Source organism: Zalophus californianus, chromosome 2 (genome assembly GCF_009762305.2).
Source record: "Zalophus californianus isolate mZalCal1 chromosome 2, mZalCal1.pri.v2, whole genome shotgun sequence".
Lineage (NCBI taxonomy): Eukaryota > Metazoa > Chordata > Mammalia > Carnivora > Otariidae > Zalophus > Zalophus californianus.
In genome coordinates, this window is record NC_045596.1 from 185,818,837 (window position 1) to 185,835,694 (window position 16,858).

A 16,858-nucleotide genomic window follows, 5' to 3' on the forward strand; every position below is an offset into this window, starting at 1 on the left:
AAACAGAATGGGGATGAAGTGTGGGCAGATGGATCAAATCTGAGGACCTTCACAACACTGCCTGAATCTATCCAAAAAGATAGTAAACTGCTAAACTTGAATAAACTGCTGGTGTCTTCAGAAAGATTTCTGTGATGATACAAAACTGGGAATGATTATAGAGTTGCATTTGAAGCTAAATATATGTATACAGTATGGCTGGAAAAGGTCCAAAGAGAAGCAAGGAAAACAGTCTGTTCTAGAGTGGGGTTTCTCTGTCTCAGCACTGTTGGTACTTTGGAGCAAAAAATCCTTTGTTGTGGGGGCTGTGCGCGCATTGTAGGATGTTTAGCAGCATCCCTGGTCTCTACTCAGTGGGTGTTAGCACACTGTAGGTAGTGATAACCAAAAATGTGTCTGGACATTGTTGCATGTCCTCCCTCAATAGAGAGAACCACAGAGCAGATTGTCCTGAAAATGATTAAGGAAGGGAATATGACTGAAATTTTTGAAACATACATAGGGGGGCAGATTATACACAAACTCATTCATCAGTTCCCTGAATATTTAAAATAAGGGACAACTCTCTTGAAGCTTGTTAAAATTTCTTAGTGAATTGACATCTTCCCTTTCATAATGAATAAGAATCTTGAGAACTTACAGGTAATAAATGCTGAAACCAGAAGTATGTTTCAGAGGGTTTTTTTTGGGACTGTTGGAAAATTCATATCTGCCTTACCAAGGGATAACCATACTTTCCACAACACATCCCTGGCTCAACCGATGGCAAGTGAGTTCGGCTTTAGGTTTATAGAGTAATCTTTCTTCTGTTTCTTGCTTTTCATAATTTATGGACAAAACTCAGAAAAGTCTGTGGCATTTTAGGTGGCTAAAAATGAAATGAGTTCCCTTCAAATGTCAATAACCCCCGAACTTCTGTTTAATTTTAGAATATCACTTCTAAAGGTAGCTTTGTTTCTGTATCTCCCAACTATGAATTGTATTGATTGGTCCTTGTATTTTTCTCTAACATGGTTTTCTTCCCCCCTCCTCCTAGGAAATATTGGCAATTCTTTCACAATTGATCCCATCTTGGGCTCTATAAAAACTGCCAAAGAATTAGATCGAAGTAGCCAAGTGGAATATGACTTAATGGTAAAAGCTACAGATCAAGGCAATCCACCAATGAGTGAAATAGCTTCTGTGCACATCTTTGTTACGATTGCAGACAATGCTTCTCCTAAGTTTACATCAAAAGAATATTCTGTGGAAATCAGTGAAACTGTCGGCATTGGGAGTTTTGTCGGAATGGTTACAGCCCACAGTCAATCATCAGTGGTGTATGAAATAAAAGATGGAAATGTAGCTGATGCTTTTGATATTAATCCACATTCGGGAAGTATCATTACTCAGAAAGCCGTGGATTTTGAGACTTTGCCCATTTACACATTGATTATCCAAGGAACTAACATGGCTGGTTTGTCTACTAACACAACTGTTCTAGTGCACCTACAGGATGAAAATGACAACGTGCCGGTCTTTATGCAGGCAGAGTATACGGGACTCATTAGCGAATCGGCTTCAATCAACAGTGTGGTCCTGACAGACAAGAATGTCCCATTAGTGATTCGAGCAACTGATGCTGATAAAGAATCCAATGCTTTGCTTGTTTATCACATTGTTGAACCATCTATACACAAATACTTTGCTATTGATTCTAGCACTGGTGCTATTCATACAGTGCTGAGTTTGGACTATGAAGAAACAAATACTTTTCACTTTACTGTACAAGTGCATGACATGGGGACGCCACGTTTGTTTGCTGAGTATGCAGCTAACGTGACCATCCGTGTAATCGACATTAATGATTGCCCTCCTGTGTTCTCCAAATCATTATATGAAGCTTCTCTCTTGCTGCCAACATACAGAGGAGTAAAAGTCATCACAGTAAATGCTACAGATGCCGATTCGAGTGCATTCTCACAGTTAATGTACTCCATCACTGAAGGCAACATCGGGGAGAAGTTTTTTATGGACCCCCAGACAGGAACTATAACTGTACAGAACACAACTCAGTTGAGAAGCCGCTACGAGTTAACTGTGAGAGCTTCCGATGGCAGATTTGTAAGCTTTACCTCTGTGAAAATTAACGTGAAAGAAAGCAAAGAAAGTCAACTGAGGTTTACCCAGGATTTCTACTCCGCAGTAGTGAAAGAGAATTCCACCGAAGCCAGAACATTAGCTGTCATTACTGCCATTGGGAACCCAATCAATGAGCCCTTGTTTTATCAGATCCTCAACCCAGACCGCAGGTTTAAAATAAGCCGGACGTCAGGAGTCCTCTCAACCACTGGCATACCGTTCGATCGCGAACAGCAGGAGGCATTTGATGTGGTCGTAGAAGTGACCCAAGAACAGAAGCCTTCGGCGGTGGCCCACGTCGTCGTCAAGGTCATCATAGAAGACCAGAATGACAATGCACCAGTGTTTGTCAACCTTCCTTACTATGCTGTCGTCAAAGTGGACACCGTGGTGGGCCACGTGATTCGCTACGTTACCGCCGTGGACCGAGACAGCGGCAGAAATGGGGAAGTGCATTACTACCTGAAGGAACATCACGAACATTTTCAAATTGGATCCTCAGGCGAAATTTCACTGAAAAAGCAATTTGAGCCTGACACCTTAAATAAAGAATACCTCATCACAGTGGTTGCAAAAGATGGAGGAAACCCAGCCTTCTCCGCTGAAGTTATAGTTCCCATCACTGTTATGAATAAAGCCATGCCTGTGTTTGAAAAGCCTTTCTACAGTGCAGAGGTTCCAGAGAATATCCAGATGCACAGTCCGGTTGTCCACATACAAGCCAACAGTCCAGAAGGATTGAAAGTGTTCTACAGCATCGCAGATGGAGATCCCTTCAGCCAGTTTACCATTAACTTCAACACTGGAGTCATAAATGTCATAGCCCCTCTGGACTTTGAGTCCCACCCAGCGTATAAGCTGAGCATCCGAGCAACCGACTCCCTGACTGGCGCTCATGCTGAGGTGTTTGTTGACATAATCGTGGAGGACATCAACGATAACCCTCCTGTCTTTGTTCAGCAGTCTTATGCCACAACCCTGTCTGAGGCATCCGTCATTGGCACGTCTGTCGTTCAAGTTAGAGCGACAGATTCGGATTCAGAACCCAATAGAGGAATTTCATACCACATGTTTGGGAATCATAACAAGAGTCACGATCATTTCCACATAGACAGCAGCACTGGCCTCATTTCGCTAGTCAGGACTTTGGATTATGAGCAGTTCCAGCAGCACAAGGTTTTTGTAAGGGCTGTGGATGGTGGCATGCCCCCACTGAGCAGTGATGTGATTGTCACCGTGGATGTCACGGACCTCAACGATAACCCGCCACTGTTTGACCAGCAGATTTATGAAGCCAGAATTAGTGAGCATGCTGCTCATGGGCATTTCGTGACGTGTGTTAAAGCCTATGATGCAGACAGTTCAGACATAGACAAGTTGGACTATTCCATTCTGTCTGGCAACGATCATAAGAATTTTGTCATTGACAGTGAAACGGGGATTATCACACTCTCCAACCTGCGCCGGCACACCTTGAAGCCATTTTATAGTCTTAACATTTCTGTTTCTGATGGAGTTTTTAGGAGTTCAGCTCAGGTTCACATAACTGTAATTGGAGGCAATCTGCACAGCCCTGTTTTTCTTCAGAGCGAATATGAAGTGGAATTAGCCGAAAATGCTCCCTTACACACCCTGGTGATTGAGGTTAAAGCAACTGATGGGGATTCTGGTATCTACGGTCACATTACTTACCATATTGTAAATGACTTTGCCAAAGACCGATTTTACACAAATGAGAGAGGACAGATACTTACTCTGGAGAAACTTGATCGAGAAACCCCAGCAGAGAAAGTGATCTCGATTCGTTTAATGGCTAAGGATGCTGGAGGAAAGGTTGCTTTCTGCACCATTAATGTCATCCTTACAGATGACAATGACAATGCACCCCAGTTTCGAGCAACCAAGTATGAAGTGGACATCGGATCCAGTGCTCCCAAAGGGACGTCAGTCATTAAAGTTCTTGCGAGTGATGCTGATGAGGGATCCAATGCTGATGTCACCTATGCCATCGAAGCAGATTCTGAAAGCGTCAAAGAGAATTTGGAAATTAACAAACTGTCTGGCATAATAACTACAAAAGAGAGTTTAATTGGCTTGGAAAATGAGTTCTTCACTTTCTTTGTGAGAGCTGTGGATAGTGGGTCTCCATCCAAAGAATCTGTTGTTCCCGTCTATGTGAAAATACTTCCACCAGAAATACAACTTCCAAAATTTTCCGAGCCATTTTATACCTACACAGTTTCAGAAGACATGCCTATTGGGACAGAGATCGATCTCATCCGAGCAGAACATAGTGGGACTGTTCTTTACAGCCTGATCAAAGGCAATACTCCCGAAAGTAACAGGGATGAGTTCTTTGTGATCGACAGACAGAGTGGCAGACTGAAGCTGGAGAAGAGTCTCGATCACGAGACAACGAAGTGGTACCAGTTTTCCGTGCTTGCCAGGTGCACTCACGATGACTACGAAGTGGTGGCTTCTGTGGATGTTAGCGTCCAAGTGAAAGATGCCAATGACAACAGCCCTGTCTTAGAGTCGAACCCATATGAGGCATTTATTGTTGAAAACCTGCCAGGGGGAAGTAGAGTCCTCCAGATCCGGGCATCTGATCTAGATTCAGGAACCAACGGCCAGGTCATGTACAGTCTAGATCAATCACAAAGTGTAGAAGTCATCGAATCTTTTGCCATTAACGTGGAGACAGGCTGGATTACAACCCTAAAGGAACTTGACCATGAAAAGAGAGACAATTACCAGATTCAAGTGGTTGCCTCAGATCACGGTGAGAAGGTTCAGCTGTCCTCCACAGCCATTGTGGATGTTACCGTCACTGATGTCAATGACAGCCCCCCGCGGTTCACGGCAGAGATTTACAAAGGGACTGTGAGCGAAGACGATCCCCCGGGCGGTGTCATTGCCATCTTAAGTACCACAGATGCCGACTCTGAAGAAATGAACAGACAAGTTACATATTACATCACAGGTAAAAACATTTACATGAAAGGGTGTAAGTTAAAAATAAATTGTACTAGAGGTATACGTGTTGAAGTGCATGTTTTAGGGAAATGGGGAGTTAAGGGGATGATTTTAGTAGTTATGTCTAAAATAAGTAGAAATAATCTATTATTTGGACATAGTTATGTCTAAAGTAAGTAGAAATAACTCTTAAGCTGCATTTCAAGTTCTTTGCCTGAGGAAAGTGAAGAGTTGTCCCATTCGACTGTTATTGATGTTTAGGACTCATTCTGTTGAACTTTACGCTTAGCATATGGTAGGTATATTATAATTAACTCTAGTTTCAGTATAGGCTGAAGTATTGCTTAGTAGGCTTTGCATTTTATTTAGCTTAATGCTGTGTTTCAGTACACATTTTAATGCCTTGATTTAATGCCTTGGGGGGGTGGTAAATGGGAAAGCTAACATACCAAATTTAAATGTAGTATTTTTTTAAAAAAACCTTAATTCTTCTAAACCATAATATTACATATATATTTTGAGCGGTTTATTTCTCCTATTACTTAGATCTTTCCTTATTTCAACAAATTTTGACTGACCTCTTCCTCTGTTAATTTAATAGGAGGAGATCCTTTGGGACAGTTTGCTATTGAAAATATACAGAATGAATGGAAGGTCTATGTAAAGAAACCTCTAGACAGGGAAAAAAGGGACAGTTATCTTCTGACCATCACAGCAACTGATGGGACCTTCTCATCAAAAGCCATAGTCGAAGTGAAAGTTCTTGATGCAAATGACAACAGTCCAGTGTGTGAAAAGGTGGGCTGTTCTTTCTTTCTATATTGTGAGTTTGGATTTCTTTCTTCACCCTCTCGGTAGGATTGTCATGTGATGCTGGGTGTAATTCAGATGCGTTTCATTTTATAGCCTCACTGTTTAAGCAGAGCTGAGTGTTCAGTGGAGCAAGAGTAGGATTAGCTCGGGACCTATTTTGGGGAATGCTAAGTAGCTTAAAATCTCATTCAAAAATACTGTGAATTATGGGCAGGATTACAGTTTGTGTTTAACTCTAAAAATGCTTTATGACGTTTATCATTCCCGTTCTTGGGGGATGAGATGATTCTGGGGTTGAGCAGTAGTTCATCTACAAAGCTCCATTTTGCGCTAACAAGTTGGTTTTGGGGGGCACTTGCTCTTCCACACACCACGGAAACAGAGGTTAATGAGGGTGCTCTCGCAGCTGGGGCGCCCATTTCCTAGGAGAACAGGTAGACCGGAGAGGAGCTGTTCCCGTCTGGCGCTGCTTGGGGAGACCTGGAGCGGTGGTGCTCCCTGCCACGGTGGGGGGGGGGGGGGGGGGGGCGGAGATAAGCAAGGGAATTGGGACTCTCTCCTAGAGAAAAGAGGGACTCGGCCTCCTTTTGTGTTTGAAGGGTGGAGAGGACCTGAACGAAGAGTTCTGACAGAAGATGAGTTTGGTGGGGTGGTGTGCATGTAGGTGGGCGCGTGTGAGAGCGCGGGGTGGGAGAGGAGGCCGAGGTGGCCGAAGAGGAGAAAGGACAAGCTGGTGCCCTTGGTGCTGCCGGAGTGGGGCAGCACGGCAGGCGTGTTTACCAGGATTGACTCTGCTGTTTCCTACAGGGGTGAGAGGGAGAGAGACCAAAGATACAAGCCTGGGCTGGAGTTGGTCTAAGAGGAAACGTGTCGTGTTCCACTTCAGACTTGGTGTTAGGTAACGGGACATTCAGTGGACTAGGTTTTGTAGACATTCAGAGATGGCAAGACTGAAGATGGAGATCAGGACAGATGTAAACGTGGCCGTTTCCATGGAGAACTGACAGCGGAATCCATTTGGGAGGATAGTAACAAAGAGAGACAAGAGAGTCCATAGGCACATTTCCTTTCCTGGGGAGAAGGGAGGGAGCAGCAGAGGCGGGCGGAGGAGAACCATGCGCGGCAGTGTTACGGAGCGCGCAGGAGGAGAGGATGTTTCGGAGGCAGGACAGTGAGTAGAGGTTTGGCGGCCAAGCAGATGAGTGAAATGTGGAACAGGACTTTGGGACTCGCACACTGGCCTGCAGACCACGGGCTCTGTATCCAGTTGCGGTCGGATGCCTGACTGCAGGGAGGGTGTGTGTGAATAGCACGTGGAGGAGAGTCGGAGGAAGGAAGGACTGAGAGACTAAGGGGAGGGCTGGGGAGAGTGAGGGACAGCGGTCCTGAGGAGGGACAGAGAAGCTGAGCAGCGTCACCGCTGTGGAAGGGGACAGAGCTGTTCTCCGGCAAGTACGGTGCGGTCAGCGGGGAAGGGGGAAGCTCCAGAGGAATGAGGAGTTCGATCCACATGCAGACTTTCTGGCAGCGGGGTTGTGGGTGGGTGAGTGGTGGAGGGGTGGAGGATGTCTGCGTGTGTCTTACAGAAAAGAAATGTGTGTGTTTTGCCTTTGTTTTTTTTTTAAACACTTGGCATATTACTTGGATACGATGCCTTGTGATCTTTGGGAATAACAAAATTAGGACATTAGATCATTTGAAATCAGCAGTATTGCAAAATAGACCCTGTTTCATGAGCCATAAAATGTCATTTACCTAAAACTGAGCTCACATTAAGAAAAAAAAGTCAACAAAATCTCGGCCTGTTTGTCTTATGTTTTGGGTTATGGCAGGAGTTTCTAATTAGTTAGAACTGGAACTAACTGTTCATTATGTTTGAGTTCGGTGAGCTGGGGCAGGAGGGGGGTGGTGGAGGCTAGCACAGGAGCCCCCCCACCCCGGGGGCCTTGGGGGCTCTTTGTTTTCTCCCGTGACATGGAGGTCACTGATGTCTCAACTGCAGTTATATCTGGTCATGTGTTGGGAAGGATTGCAAAGAATAAATTTCCTGTATTGAAAAGGAGACAGTCATTTACTCTCCAGTTTTTGGATAAATATGGAATACTACTTATATTTTCTTACAAGAACTTAAACATGAACCCAACTCAAGGACGTCAGGTATTGAGAATTCTGTAGGTAAATGCCAGGTTAAACTCTTTCAGTGACACGGAGGAGTTGTTACCTGTTACCTGACTCCCGTTTTGTTTTAAATGTGTCTTATAAGAAAAATAGTTTTCAAACTCCTTGGATTTTAAATTCCATCATTTCCCATATTTTCTGTGACTCAAGTTAAACGTCTTTTATTTTTTCCATTATTCCCTTGGCAGTCATGTTAACCCTTCATGTTTTGTGTTCACGACATTGCTTAAAATCTTTGTAGACTTTATACTCAGACACGATTCCAGAAGATGCCTTTCCCGGGAAGCTGATCATGCAGGTGTCTGCCACAGATGCGGACATCCGCTCCAATGCCGAAATCACTTACACATTGTTTGGTCCAGGTGCAGAGAAGTTCAAACTAAATCCAGACACAGGTAAAGATGGGGCTTGGGGCAAAATTAACTACGTTCCAATAAAGTCATCTCACGGATGTGGGTGGTTTTAGGTCCCATGTAAAATTTGAAATTACGTTCTGGTCCTATAAAATTTACTCAGATACTACAAAATCAGCATCTTTTAGAAATCACAGCAATTTGCTGTGTAAAATTTGGGGTGAGATTTAAAAAAAAAATCACCTACTTGAACCAAGGATTTAAAATTTAGATTAATATCAACTTCTCTGTTTTAAAAATAGTTCTGAAATTTAAGTATATCTCAAACTTTCTGCTTCATCCATTTTGTATATAGTTTGTTTTCTTGAGTCTGTGGGCATAAACTAATAATTTAGCATACTCCTTAAAATAATTAATAGTATTCTATTTGTAAGTAAATCTTTAAGACTGTTTTCCCTCTTATAATTTGTATTTTGTTAAAATTACAGTTTTCTGGCAGCCCCCCCCCAGAACTAATTGTAAACATATGAAGCTATGAGCCAGTTTAAAAATATTTAAATTTGGTAAATTAGGAAGTGCCTTCCCCCCCCCATTTTTGTGACATTATATATAATCTGAGGGGCCCTAGCCTTGAAATCTTTATGACTTGAGGAGCCAGCCGCCAACAGGGTCTGGAAACCTGGATCTCACTGGGGTCTCCTGTCACTGATACCATCGAGCCCCCCCAGTTCTGTCATCGTAAGAGAAAAGGGGAAGAAATAAGATGTGCACTTGGAGTTCTCATCTTACATTTCAAGTGAATCCATTTATTTTTGTTTTTAGGTGAACTAAAAACACTGGCCCCTCTTGATCGTGAGGAGCAAGCAGTTTATAACCTTCTGGTCAAGGCCACAGATGGAGGGGGCAGATTTTGTCAAGCTAATCTTGTGCTCACATTAGAAGATGTGAATGATAACGCCCCTGAGTTCTCCGCCGACCCGCACACCATCACCGTGTTTGAGAACACAGAGCCTGGGACGCTGCTGACCAGGGTGCAGGCCACAGACGCGGACTCAGGTACTGTCTCGGTGATGTCTTTTGCCTTTAAGCCGTGCTCGAAGATTGCAGGAACCTCTGTCCAAAACACATCTCAAATTCAGTCTCTCTAACTTCTCTTACCTTAGGCATATCAAATAACTCGTTGTATTATTTAATTCCTCAGCCTTAGGAGTGGAATGAAATTTTTAGAATAGTGAATTCATTTTTAATGAATATTTGAAGTCCCCAAATTGTGCCCCATGTACTTAATATCGTAAGACATCTGTGGTGTCCCTAAAATTATGGTTAGTGACTGTATTAACTGATCTTCATACCCATTTGAATTAATTAAGTGAAGAGTTATTTTTGCGAATAAACCATCAGTGATGGAGATTTTAATGTGGAAACAGAACAGAAGCAAATGTTACATTGGTATAGTTTTACAGACCTTTCACAATTTTTATGGAGAGTATAATCCTCTAGGATACATATTTATAACATTTCCGTAGCAGAGAATAAAAATAATTTCTTAAGTCATAATAGTAGTGAAGAATTAGAGCAATAACAAAAATGTTACTTTTCGGATCTTTGACACAGGCTAAATAATAGACTTCATTATAAAAGTGCTGTTGGGTATTCTAGCATACATTCGCGTAGTCTTAAAAAGCCAGATAACAATGAAGTCATATTTAAGTTAGTAAATTGTTAACGAAAATGTTTGCTTTTTAAAGATGATAGTCATAAGAATGTCTAAGTAATGCGTGTTAGCACTTTCCCTTTTAAAATATGCTACATGTTTTCCCCAAAAAAAGAGTTTTGTTTAAATGTCTCGAAATAAAACAATCTAATGTATGGTCATGTGTCACCAGGACTGAATCGGAAGATCTCCTACTCACTGATTAACTCTGCTGACGGGCAGTTCTCCATTAATGAATTCTCCGGAATCATTCAGTTAGAGAAGCCCTTGGATCGAGAACAGCAGGCTGTGTACACCCTCACTTTGAAAGCTGTAGATCAGGGTCTGCCAAGGAGGTTGACCGCGACGGGCACTGTTGTTGTGTCCGTTTTGGACATAAATGACAACCCTCCCGTGTTTGAGTATCGTGAGTATGGCGCTGCCGTGGCTGAGGACGTTCTCATCGGAACAGAAGTCCTTCAAGTGTATGCGGCCAGTCGGGATGTTGAAGCAAATGCGGAAATCACCTACTCGATAATAAGTGGGAATGAACACGGAAAATTCAGTATCGATTCTAAAACAGGTAACCTACCCTGTGAATGAGAGGAAGCCCTTTGCTCTGCCCCAACGGCTAGCTCACCAGCACATCACCTGATGCAGAGAGACAGAGCAGAAATCGGCAGCAGCTACTCTGAAAAGATAAAACTCGACTTTTCTTTGTGTTGTCACTTTAAGTGGGATTCCTAGTGGTTTAGAACTTTTGAGTGGAAAATTAAAGAATCACACTCTGGTAATTCAGTCAAGATGTCAGATGTAGTAAGTTAGTCAAGATAAAGAGTAGATGATGGAAGAGGAGGAAGAGAATCTCGTGGAAGGGCCCCTTGCTCGCTCCCATATTGAACCCATGTGAAAGTAGCTTCTTACGTGAAACAGTGGTTTCGGCCCCTTTGATCTTAGGTTCGATAGGGGGCATCTGATAATTCATTAAAATTGGCGTCTTCATTATGCTAGTTACATAGAATAGCCGAAGTACTCTGAATCAAACTGAATGACTATGGACAAGGTCAGAGTCGTAGGAGCTATTGGCACTTGCGTAAACACTTTTGTTGTGTTGTTAACCTGTGGTCCAAAAGGGCGGTAAGTCTTCGAACCTTGCAAAAAGTCACTCCATTCAAACCGTATTTAATTGCGTGTGACTATTTCAGATGACGAGTAGGTGTGTGGTGATGCTATTTTAAAACCTATTTTTAATGCATATCATAGAATTATTATTTTTAGGGCTCCTTTATAGGATGGACTATAAAGAAGGGTGTTAAAGGAATTGTTAAAAAGGGATTCTTTTTTAGTGACAAGATGTAAATAGTTATTCTGGAGATATTAAAAAGATACACATTTCTCTAAAAGAAAAACAATGAGAGAAGGGAAAGGGAAATAAAAGCCCAAGAGTAGAATTCTTCTGTTTCCTTTCTACATTATTAGAGGGATGTCTATAGTAAACTGTGGTTTGGAAGAGAGGAGAAATATAATCATTTTTGCAGTGGGATGTGGGTTGTGTTGACTGGGGAAGCAACTTAAATACCACAGAGAAATAAATGAGCATCCGGGGATGGGCAAACTCATAATTTGTAATTGCTGAATTAAGATATTAGAAAGCCTACATAAATGATAAGCAGACTTTTGAGGCAGAAATGGTTTGTTTGGAAGTGTGTTGCCGTCACAGTTGGAGAAAGTGGTAGCATTTAAAAGTCCTGGAAGTCATTTTGCTTTTCCATCCAGGGGCCATATTTATCCTTGAGAATCTGGATTATGAAAGCTCTCATGAATATTACCTGACTGTTGAGGCCACTGACGGAGGCTCGCCTTCATTAAGTGATGTTGCAACTGTGAACATTAATGTAACCGACATCAACGACAATTCCCCTGTGTTCAGCCAAGACACCTACACGGCAGTGGTCAGTGAGGATGCCCCTCTCGAGCAGTCTGTCATCACGGTGTGTATTTTCTCCCCTGCCGTATTCTTCTTCTCGATCTTTGCAGGAAATTTCCGGAGGATCCATCCAGTTTTTGTCGTGGCCTTATTCGAAAATAATTGGACGATGTGGAAATGTCTTTTGTTACCCCAGTCAGTTACTGGCTCTGTTATAAATTACTGCCTTACAACAGCTAGCTATTGATATCAGAAATCGGCTTAGTAGACTCCCACGCCTTCCTTAGCTGTTTCCTAAGCAGGGATGTGATGTTTTCTAGGTTATGGCCGATGATGCCGATGGACCTTCAAACAGCCACATTCGCTATTCAATTACAGATGGTAACCAAGGAAGTCCATTTACAATTGACCCTACCAGGGGAGAAGTGAAAGTGACCAAGCTTCTAGACCGGGAAACAGTACGTGCAAAAGTTTGGCTTAAATTGTTTACAAATGACCAAATCAGTACATAGAGGTTCCTTGTGCTCACATCTGTCACATGATGGGATGTACGAGAAGGGTAGAACCAGCCTTGTTCAGGCACTGCCAAGCGAGGTACAAACACTTGGAAAAGCAATTCCAGTAGGAAAATCTCAAGAATATAAGAGATGTATTTCATACTGATAGAAGTTTGGATAAAAAAGTTTATCTTCAGGAAGAAACTATTCTTGGCTCCAGTGTTTGGAGGCACTTCATGGAGCTAGTCGCTGGGTTTTCAATAATGGCAGAGACTCAGAAAACTATAGTCGTTGAGAGAAGGGGAGTCCCCGTGAGGAACTGCGTGAACAGAGGCATGGGGCAAGGAGGATGTGGTATATATTTAGGTGATTATCTTGGGTTGTATTGAGTAGAGGAATCCTACCAAGAAGTGAGGGACACGGTAGAAAGGTGTGCGAGGAACGGATCAGAGGCTCAGGCTGGATGCTGCAGGTGGCAAGGGAGTTAGCAAGCAGCTGGGAGCCTGGGTGTAACTCTCCGGGGAGACCGGTGTGAAGGTGAGTGTCACAGTGGGAGTGAGCAGTGTTCACCAGCGCCAGTTACCGTACCGTGAGGCAACAAGAGCCCGGTTGGGAGGTGCCATGACGAGCAAGCGAGTGAGCGAGAAGACAAATGCAGAGACTTCGTGAAGGAGAAGTCCGGGTCCGCAAAGCTCCAATACAGCCCCGCATAGGAAGCGGTGGCGTCCGAGATGTCGGTTCTCTCCCACCTGGCCGTGGCTGGGGACCGCCCTCCTAGAGAGCCAGGGCGTCGGGAGGCCGTCGACTTTGCCCTGGGAGAGGTGGTGGCCTGTGGGGTCTGATGTGTCGAGTTTTAGAGAGTGGCACATGAAGGAAAAATTTTCAGCCAGTATTTAGAGATTTTACTCCAACTTAAGAGACTTGAAAGCTGGAAATACAGATATGGCACAGGCCTCTCTCTGGAGATGATGACAGAGGCGGTCGGAGGGAGTGAGACAAACGTGAGCAACCGGAGAGAGGAAAGCCGGGCTGCACCCCCGTCCCTCCGTCCCTCTGTCTGTCCACTCAGACTCAGGGAGCTGCCTGGAGAGGTCACCAAGTCCAGAAGTGAATTCAAAGGACATCGGTGATAATGGAGTATAGTTTCAGAACACTTAGCAGGTAAAGCTAAGAGGAGAGGAATTTGGGAAGAGAGTGATGAGCTACCTCATTCAAGTCTCAATTCTTTCATTCCTTTTGCGTCCTGTCACTTCTGAGCAGGGACTTTGCAAGAGCTTAGGAAGCACGACTGTTAGGCCGAAGGTCGCCATGCTGCCGGCCTAACAAAACTGAGTGTTGGTGACTGACGTGCTTTCAGCTCCCTTAATGCACTGACGTCCAGTGTGATGGCGTGCAGTGTGTCCCGGGCCATTTGCCCTGTTCCGTTGGAGCATCTTGCAGGGCTCATATTCTGCGGAACATACTCTGGTGTTTGGCTCGCTTTCTGGCGTCTTCCACCTCTCTTTCTTGAGGAGAAAGCGTCACAGGGGACTGCCCTCAAACAGAACCCACCTCACTTGACGCAGTTTCCTTTGTAGGAGGTCACGAAGAACTCCTCCTCAGGGATTTGGACAGGGGACTGTAATCTGAGGGTAAGAGTGATGGCGGAGGGTGATCTGGCACGTCCTGAGGTGTTGAAGATGAGTGAGCCCTTGGAGCTGGAAGACCACTTCCTCTGGCTTCGGGCTGACAGTCCCACTTGGGCCTTAGAGAAAGCTGCCATCCCTGTTACTTACAAAAGCAATAGCTTTTGAGCCCTGTTAACATTTTTCTCATTGTTTGTGTTACTTCTCTGTCTTAATTTCTGTTAATCTGCAGGTTTTTAAAGATGGAATGAGTATGTCTAGAGAGGCATCAGAGAAGCTAACCACCATTGGTAACTTTCCCTGTTGCGCGCATACGTTCCGTTGTGTAGATATTTGCAGTGTGCTTGTTTGTAGATTGGGGAATTGCCCACAGACGAGACGGCAAGTGAGGACGGGTACTCAGGTCTGCCCTTCCGGGCTGTCAGTCCCCTTCTGATGAAACCCTGCGTTTGGGCCTTGTGAAGTGGACATGTGTTCTCTTTGTTTTGTGTCTGAAAAGATTTCAGGTTACACACTCACAGTTCAGGCGTCTGATAATGGCAGTCCGCCCAGGGTCAACACGACCACCGTGAACATTGACGTGTCGGATGTCAATGACAATGCTCCGGTCTTCTCCAAGGGAAACTACAGTGTCATTATCCAGGTAATCTCGGGGTGCTCAGGGGTTCATCGAGCACATACCTTTGAAATGAGCTCTTCTTTTGGTCTCAGTCGTTCGTTTGAAATATCTTTTCCAAAGACCACTTTTTAGAAAAACGGGAAGAGTAAAACGAGTCCGTCAATACTAAAAAAATGAGCGCTTTCAAGATCCAGCCAAGCTTTTCTCTCTCCTTTTTGTGCTTTGCTTTTTAAGACCTTCTCACTAGCTTGATCCTTCATCTGATTTTCTGCGGTCCCGTATTTGAGCAGCCTCCGAGAATCTCATCCACGTTTCTCTCCTCCTCCTCCCCCACCCACCCCTCTTGCACTTCTGCTCCCCATGCATCCCTTCTTCTCACGTGTGCCCTCCCCAGGCTCCCACCTTTCCTTCGCCCCTGTCTCCTCCCGATCACTGCCCCCGCCCTCACCCCTCTTCTCTCTCCTCCTGTCCAGTGGGACGCAGCAAGGCTTTGTTTGCTGTATACATCACGTTACAGAAAACCTGCCTGTGTCTCCCACCGTGTAGATTTGGTTTTGTTGAGAGTCGAGGGGTTTTTGGTTCTTGTACCCTGCAGGAAAACAAGCCGGTGGGTTTCAGCGTACTGCAGCTGGTTGTGACTGACAAGGACTCCTCGCACAACGGCCCGCCCTTCTTCTTTACTGTTGTGAGTGGGAATGACCACGGGGCCTTCGAAGTGAACCAGCAAGGGGCTCTCCTGACATCAGCTGCCATAAAGAGGAAGGTGAAAGATCATTACCTACTGCATGTTAAGGTATGAAAGTCTTTATGATTTTGTTGTGGATTCCTAGAGGAGAGATCCTTTGGGGGCTGTCTCCTTGTATGTAAATAGCTTACGTTTCATGATAAAACAAAACGAATAGAATTTTGGTCTTTTTGTTTTTTTTTTTTTTTTGGCCATACCTTTGTTTTTATCCCAGGGCACGTTGAGGGGGTCTTATTTATTCATTTGGTTACTTCATCATGGACATTGACGGAGCTAAGCTTCCTTCTGAGTTAGCGAAAGGGCCGTGAAGAAGTATTTACCCTTTTTCTTGTAGGCCTCTTATGGAGAAATAAGTAATTGGTAATTTTTTAAAACATGAACAATGTAAATATATTTTTAGTAAGAAGTAAACAATGACAAAGGCGACAAAGGTGTTTTTGTTTTGTTAATTTTCTCACAGGTGGCAGATAACGGAAAGCCTCCCTTGTCATCTTTGACATACATTGACATCAGGGTCATTGAGGAGAGCATTTATCCGCCTGCAATCCTACCACTAGAGATTTTCATTACTGCTTTTGGAGAGGAATACTCAGGCGGCGTCATTGGGAAGATTCACGCAACGGACCAAGACGTGTATGACACGTTAAGCTACAGTCTGGATCCCCAAATGGACAAGCTTTTCTCTGTTTCCAGCACCGGGGGTAAGCTGATAGCCCACAAAAAGCTAGATGTAGGGCAGTACCTTCTTAACGTCAGCGTCACCGATGGGAAATTTACGACAGTGGCGGACATCACAGTGCACATCCGACAGATAACACAGGAGATGCTGAACCACACCATTGCTATCCGCTTCGCCAATCTCACCCCGGAAGAATTCGTTGGTGACTACTGGCGCAACTTTCAGCGGGCTTTGCGGAACGTCTTGGGTGTGAGAAGGAACGACATACAGATTGTCAGTCTGCAGCCCTCTGAACCTCATCCACATCTGGATGTCTTGCTTTTCATAGAGAAATCAGGTAGTGCCCCGGTTTCAACCAAACAACTTCTGCACAAGATTAATTCTTCTGTGACCGATATTGAGGAAATCATTGGTGTTAGGATACTGGATGTATTCCAGAAGCTCTGTGCAGGACTGGATTGCCCATGGAAATTCTGTGACGAGAAGGTGACCGTGGATGAAAACGTTATGTCAACGCATAGCACGGCCCGACTGAGTTTTGTGACTCCGCACCACCACAGAGCAGCCGTGTGTCTCTGCAAAGGTAACACAAGTAGATGAAAGCAGGGGTACAGATCATTTCACGGGAAGCC

General features: G+C 44.2%; 1 protein-coding gene across 3 annotated transcripts in view; it reads left to right on the forward strand.

The window, feature by feature from the left end:
- Positions 1–16,858, forward strand: part of FAT1 (FAT atypical cadherin 1) — a 126,368-nt gene that overhangs the window by 95,112 nt on the left and 14,398 nt on the right. For all 3 annotated transcript variants that reach the window (XM_027599211.2, XM_027599213.2, XM_027599212.2), the window contains exons 10-19: positions 1,037–5,104; positions 5,699–5,895; positions 8,330–8,483; positions 9,264–9,497; positions 10,328–10,717; positions 11,911–12,125; positions 12,382–12,519; positions 14,683–14,826; positions 15,398–15,595; positions 16,008–16,809. In XM_027599211.2, the coding sequence (XP_027455012.1) occupies positions 1,037–5,104; positions 5,699–5,895; positions 8,330–8,483; positions 9,264–9,497; positions 10,328–10,717; positions 11,911–12,125; positions 12,382–12,519; positions 14,683–14,826; positions 15,398–15,595; positions 16,008–16,809 (6,540 nt within the window). The remainder of the gene's footprint in view (positions 1–1,036; positions 5,105–5,698; positions 5,896–8,329; positions 8,484–9,263; positions 9,498–10,327; positions 10,718–11,910; positions 12,126–12,381; positions 12,520–14,682; positions 14,827–15,397; positions 15,596–16,007; positions 16,810–16,858) is intronic.